We start from the raw sequence: 7,582 nt of genomic DNA, 5'->3' as shown, positions 1-7,582 counted from the left end.
GTCGATAATATAGATTTAAGCAACTATTTATCTAATCGAGTTTCTCATATAACCAATAACTTTCACGAGTTCTTTTGCCTTTTTTCTTTTTTCAAATGTTTCCCTCCTAAATTCAAGTACTTAGGGAAAAAGATTAATGGTTTTATTTCGGCTTAAATTCTACCTGCAGGATTAGGATAAAATACTTTTATTGTAGGTATACAAATGTTTTCTATAATATTATTTATCTCTAAGATCTAACTATTTATCATAAGATTTAACTGATTATTATACTATAAAGTATTATAAAATTGGAACGCTTACTGTGAAAATAGTGTATCTATTTTTGAATCAAAATTGAAAGAATACACATAATCTGAATATTTTATTTATAATTAATACATAATAATTACTTTTTGTTATTATATCTATATATATATTATTCATACAAACAAAGGATTCTTGTTACAGTATACGCGGTATTTTTAGTTGTTGGGTATTGTTTTAATATATTTTTTTTTTAAATAAGGACAAAATTACAGTCAATGTACTTCGGGTTGAATAAGCGTGTATGAAACGCGATTAATTAGAGCATTACTAATGAATTCAGTAAATCTTCCTACGCCGGAAACTCGTCATATTATTATATTCTGAAAATCAACTAAATAATCTCGAAAGTTAATATAGTTAAAAAGTTAAAAGAAAAAACAAACAAATAAATATAATCTAATCTATTACTTAATAGATCAGTAAATAAGAAATATCTAATCTGATAAAGATATAAACCAATAAACGATAAGAATTCAAAGAGCTTCGAATAATAAGAACGGACCAATGAGAGAATAAGGATACGCGAAGTAACGCCATCTAGTTGACGGAACTATTTGTTCGAAGTAAGTTCTTCCATCTATACGTGCGCACGTCATAGGCGTAGTAACGAAGGCGGCGGTGGTGGTAGGAGTAAGGACGAATCGAGAGTCGGCAATATGGCCGGCCAGATGTGCAGTAGCTGGGTGTCACGGTGGTGTTAGTGCCGCGCGTTATTTATGTCGAACTACCGCAAGTCTTGTCCGAATCTCGCGTGTTTTCATGGGATCGGTGATATACTGTGTAGAAGCAGGAATACCGCTTGCACGAGGGCATAGCACACGCTTCCCGGCCAGGCAAATATGAAGTGAGTACAAGAGAGTTTTTTTTTTTCTTTTTACTTGTAGATATATAGACGACAGAGAGAGAGAGAGAGAGAGAGAGAGAGAGAGAGAGACGTACATACAGGATCCTCAAATATACAACGAGATGAGGAGAGAGAGAGAAAGAGAGAAGATATTATATTACCTTCTCTAAATACGATATTATTTAAATCGATTCCTAGCCTCTCTTTCGATATTTCATATTATTTAACCCTTATTTTATTTATTTATTTCTTTTCATCACTTTCATTTAACTCGTTTGTTTTTATTCAAATCTTTCTCTCTCTCTCTCTCTCTCTTTCTCTTTCTTTATTTTTTCCTTACGTATACTTTATTTTTCTGTTTTGCCTTTTCACTCATTCTCCCCTTTCAAGGCCTTACATGGGGGGGCCTAACGGACTGTTTACGGCCCTTGACCCTCTCTGGCATATACGATCATCCTGCCAATCCCCCGTGTGTCACGACGCTCGCGAAAAGGATTCTTTCCATTTCTCTCTCTCTTTCTCTCCCTCTCTTTCTGTCTCTCTTTAGCATCTCCCACACCAAGTCGTAGCTTCTCTTTAAAATTCTCCTAGAATCTAACAAAGTTAAAGACTTCCTTTTTTCTTCTTGTGAACGTGCAAGGATTATTTTGTTTTTTTTGTCTTGTTTTCCATCAGGGGATGGAATACATTTAAAGAGAAAAAGAGATGAAATAAAGGAGCGCTTATGAGAAAGAGAAAGACAGAGAGAGAGAGAGAGAGAGAGAGAGAATTTAATAGGAAAGGGCGAGGAAGGATGTCGGGGTAGAAGGGGAAGGAATAAGAGAAAGAGAAAGAGAATGAGAAAGAGCGTAGGAGGAATGCGGGGGGCAAGTAACGATTTTTGACAGAGCATCGTTTCGATCGAGCATCATCGCGGCATCGTGTGCATCGTAAAAGCGAGCAACGCCACCAGCTGCTTTCCTGCCCTTCTTTGCGTCCTCGCCCTTCGACGTATCCTCTTCCATCTCCCTCTATTTCTTTCTTTCTTTCCTTATTCTTTTAGTCTCTTTTATTCCTTCTCTCTCTCTCTCTCTTTTTTTTTGCTCTTGTATTTTCTCTCTTTCTTTTTCTATCTTATTATTTTTCTTCCTCTCTTTCTAACCCTTTTATTATCTCTCTCTCTCTCTCTTTCTCTTATTCACTTACATATTTTGTCTTATTCTCTCTCTCTCTCTTTCTCTCTCTCTTTTTGATTGTTTTACTGTCTCTTTCTCTACTTGATTCTTTCTTATTGTCTGCAAGTCTCTTTTTCATTCGACATCCTTGCATCGTCCTTCCCTTTTCTGAGTTTGCCAGTTTCTTTTCCACTATGTCTTCTTTCTCTCTTTTACTCTTTTTCTCTTTCTTCGTTTCTCCAATGAGAAGGTTTCTTGTATGGAGATCTCTCGCGATACTACGCACGTACGTGGTGGCTTTAAAATGCGATCGATGTCAAGGCGAGTGCGATGACTTTTCGTTCGGACTTTAGCGAAACGCGATGCACTTTTATCCTGGACCAGCTGCTTTAATGATTCTCCTTTTATTTCTTTCTTTTTTTTTTTTTTATAAAGTATAACCCCCCCCCCCCGAAATATTAGATTTGTTCTAAAAGCATTCTCGAATAAATGTTGTATTTACGTGTTGGTAGCAATAGAACATATGTGAATTATCAAATATATGTGATGGATCATTAAATTCAATTCATTGTGTTCGTGTGAATATTCGTGTTTCAAAGATATTTTCTTTTTTGTTCATTTTCATTTGAGTTGCTTTAAACTTTTTGAAAAAAAAAAGATTATTGAATTGAAAGAAATTTCAAGTTATGGATTTAATTTCACAGTTTGTTTTGTATTCTTCGTATAGATGGATTTATTTTTTAGTTAGAAAATAAAACAATCATAACAAGGAGAAAATATGTGTTTCCGAGATATATATATATATATATATATATGATAATATTTACACTTTTACTAATACAAAAAAAGTATTGCGAGTTTATTAAAAAAAAAACAATTATTAAATATACGCGATAAGTCATCCAACTCAAATGCATTTATTCGTAATATTTGAATCTTCATTTGAATTCCATTTTTCAATGTTTTAACTTTCTGAAATGATATTATCTAGTTTTAAATAAGTTGTATTTACTATCATTAGTATAGATATTAAGCTAGTTTTTATCCTATTTTGATTATATTAATTATATATATATATATATAATTGTGTATAAATATTTATTATCTAGTTGGAAAGAAATTTTAACGAGGTGAAGACACGCAATCTAGAATAAAGTATCGTATTCACTTTTATGGTAATAAAAAAAGATATATCGAGTTGGTTAAAGAGTAAGAAAGTTTATTAATAAATGCGATAGGTCATCAAACTGTGCATTCGTTCTAAATTTATATTTGCATAGTTTAACAAAGCTTTAGGTATGACTCTATAGTTTTGGTTCATCAATACTTGTTCTATTTAAGGATTTATATTTTCTAGTTAGAAAAAAAAAATCATATACCAAGGAAAAGATCTATGAACAATATCATATTTATCTTTATAACAATAAAATAATATCGAGAGAAAGAACTAGTTGTTTATATAAAATGATTAATAACAGGTTATTTAATTTTGTATTCCGTTCAGAATAATATATCATCTTCATTATATTTAATATATTGTAATAAAATATAATTTAATTTATGTTCTCATAATTAAATTATATATATATTATTTAGTTGAAAATAACTTCAAAGTTACAGCTATAATTTCTATATTTATTCATACTTGTTGCAGAAGATCAAGATTTATTTTGTTTTAATTAGAAAGAAATCGTGTAACGGGAATTATATACAACGTTGTCTTTAAAGATCTATTTTATAATTATTTTATTTACATTTATAACGATATAACAAAGAAAAGAAACAGAATTATCGAACAACAAGTTGGGAGGAAGAAAAAAAGAAACGGAAAAGATATCAAATAAATTATTCCTATATATATATATAAGAATTCTTTTTAGAAAATAAATCATAACTAGTAAAAGACACGCGTTATAACTTTTCGCTTCGACGATTTTTTTGCATCTTTATTCCTCTTCGCTAATCAGCTCCGTAAATTTGCACTGTTACGCTAGTCGAAGAACGAGAATCTAAAGAAGAAGTTCTTACGTCGAAGAAAATAATACTTATGACCTACTTACTTAGTTGTTAGAAAAGGATTAAAAATGATTTGAAAAGAATTGGAAAAAAAAAAACATGAAAAAAAAAATCAAAATCATAAAAGTAGGAAAGAAAAGAAAAGAAAAGAAAAGATTGATTGATCGAGAAAATACCTAAGATGATAAATAATACCCAACGATCATGTTCCAGGAAACTTAACGTAATGAAAAAAAAAAAAAACGGATCACACGGATGATTTCATAGATCATTTGAAATTGCAAAATGATTAGTCAGTTGTCTTCAAACTGATTATCTTTCTATACGTTCTTAGAAAACTAACGGTAAAGGTGTTTTTCTTGTTGCATCCGATAAGAAAATGATAACTCTTTTATTTATATATTATTACATACGATAAAAGATATCGACCTCTTTTGTATGAGTCATCGAAAACTTACACGTAAAACTTGTATATCTGTTTGTCTGTCTTTGCTGTATATGTATATGTATATGTGTGTGTGTGTGTTGGGAACCTTTCGAATATCTCTTGAGTTTCGTGTACGTGGCAAAGAAGGGCGAGAAACACGATCGATATTTTCTTCCTAATTTCGCTAGGATATTTTCTCTTCGTCATCGGTAACCTAAAGCCCTATGAAAAAGAATGAGAAAGAGGAGAGTATGAGATAGAAAGAAAAAGAGAAAGAGAGAGAGAGAGAGAGAGAATCTAACGAACGTGCACCTGGAAGTCACATGTAACGCGAAAGATGACGCATCTGCGCGTTCAACCAAGTAAAGCTCTCGCATGTGTGCGCCTTCTGTTTGTGTGCTTCTTTTACTCGTTTCATACATGCAGCTTTATAATGACCTCGCTATATATATATATATATATATATATATATATATATATATATATATATATATATATACATCATTCGGATTAGTTGAGATTCAGGTAAATACAAATTTTGTTCAAAGATAATCGCTAAGATGTGATCTCCTTTTTTTATTTCTTTTATTTAATTTTCTCTTTTTCAACCCTCATCAATATGATTTACATATCAAATGATTTATATATAAGGTGGGTTAACAATTGTAAACAAGAAATATATCAAAATATGTCAAATAGTATGTAACATACACAAACCCTTTGTAGTTTGTTATTATTTTATTTCTTTCGTAAAGTCGTATAAATAAGAATCAATGAAGAAATTTTAATTGACTTTCATAGAAGATAAATTAGTCAGTTTATTGTTTGATTTCGAAGAGGACGGTACGTTAATTTTATAATCCGTGTTTTTAGATTATAATATATATTTTTATCGATTAATTAATAATACTTTAAAGTATATACCGATAATTAAAAATATATATATATAATAAATGTATAAAAATACATTTATTTTGCTAATATTCTGAATTTTTTAACGTTTCTAATCAATGATTAGTTTGAGTTGAAAAATTGTATTTAATTTAAATATCAAATCGAAGTATATTATTTGATACATCATTTTTAAACACAAATGTACTTAATATTATTCTTATTCTAATGGATATTTAATTGTGTTTCAGATACTAAAAATATATTTAATAAAACTTTGATGGTAAATTCCATTAAATATGTAATCGTGATATATTAATGTATATATATATATATATATATTTTTATTTCAAAATTTGATTTAGTCACTATATCAACAGTTTTCAAATAAAAATCTAGTAAGCTTAATGTACGATTTTACAGGACATTTACTGTATATATATATATATAAATCAAGTGATTATTTTCTACATGATAATACGAGTTTCACTTTTATCGCGCATGGAGGCCACCACGCATATTTGTTCCCTTTTACTTTTTATTCATTTAATGTCGCATAAGCAGCTTGTAAAGTTATAACCAGCAACCAAAGGAAAGCTTTACAAGTTTATTTTTATTATGATAATAAATTTAATATGAAACATTTTTTTCTTTCTTTTTTTCTATGTTAGATTTAAAACTTTTCAACACACTCAAGATGATTTAGACAAATTGATTTTAGTATTATTTGTTTCGTATATCAAATTATTTACATATTATATCATTTTGTAATTAATAATTGTTTTTAGTTATTTTTAGACATAGTTTACTGTTATTATTTTAAGCACGCATGCACATATAGTTCTCATTATTATTTTAGTCTTCAATTTTGTTCCCTCGCTGACTTTGAACGTATCCATCCCTTGGCTTTTTAACCGTTCATCTGTTGTTTTCTTTTTTTTTGCATCTATTTTTTCTTTTTCTTCTTCTTCTTCTTCTTCTACTACTACTACTACTAAAACTCGTTCTTTTTCTTCCGTTCTGTTCTTCGGGCTCAAAAACGCTTTGCGAGTTTTATGACCGGCAGGAAACAAGAATTATCTATAAAATCCGATTTCCTTTCGTATAATCGCCTTACGAACTACCGAACAAGTAGAATGAAAGAATGAATGAGAGAAAGAAAGAATGAAAGAAAGAAAGAAGGAAAGAAAGAACACGGCTTTTAAGTCCACCAAACTCTTCTATAGAACTACTACTATTACTATTACTATTACTGTTACTATTACTGTTACTATACTTTCGCTTGATCTTCTGTAAGAGAGAAAGTTTCTTCAATGATCGATAAATTGGATGCGTTATTGTGCACGCATTATTTATTTAACTCTATCTTTATTTTATTTGATTTTAAGTTGATTACCTTGAACAGTTACAGAAAGAAATGTTCTTCTTACAATTGTATTTTAAGTTCGGTCAAATTCTTATCGTCGGCTCCGTTAGACACAAGAATTCATGCAGAGATAAAAAAGAAGGGAGTTTCTTCAATAATCAATACATTTTATGGGTTCTACTGCACCTGCTTTTATATATATATATATAAAAGCATTATTTTATTTATATATAATATATTAAAAACTATCTTAGTAGATAACTTTTTTTTAAAGATCATATTTATAATTTGTACAAATTCTAATATTCAATCCGTTGATCGATAAATTTCAAAAGGGTTGTTGCAACGCACTCATTATTTTTATATTCTTTTTTTTTTTTTGAAATTTCAATGAGATTTCTCACGATTATACTCAAAACTAGCGCGAATTTTTTTTTTTTATTGTCGTTTGTTGCGTTAAACGTATTATTATTATTATTATTATTATTATTATTTTTTTATTTCAAACAATTTGAATGAGATTTTTCTTGTTGTTTACGATACTACTTGGACCTGGTCTTAAATTCTTATTGTCG

At 29.5% G+C, this 7,582-nt stretch overlaps 1 protein-coding gene across 1 annotated transcript in view; it reads left to right on the top strand.

The window, feature by feature from the left end:
* Positions 1-936: 936 nt before the first annotated feature.
* ena (ENAH actin regulator enabled) overlaps positions 937-7,582 on the top strand; it is a 38,928-nt gene continuing 32,282 nt past the window's right edge. Inside the window, 1 exon segment of the mRNA XM_015317983.2 lies at positions 937-1,153. Coding sequence (XP_015173469.1) covers positions 1,149-1,153 — 5 coding nt within the window. The 5' untranslated portion in view covers positions 937-1,148.

The sequence above is a fragment of the Polistes dominula genome, unplaced genomic scaffold, assembly GCF_049000335.1.
Source record: "Polistes dominula isolate Pdom_NZ unplaced genomic scaffold, Pdom_raw_medaka contig_16, whole genome shotgun sequence".
Lineage (NCBI taxonomy): Eukaryota > Metazoa > Arthropoda > Insecta > Hymenoptera > Vespidae > Polistes > Polistes dominula.
Note: the sequence above shows the minus strand (reverse complement) of the source record. Positions and strands in the feature narration are given on the sequence as shown.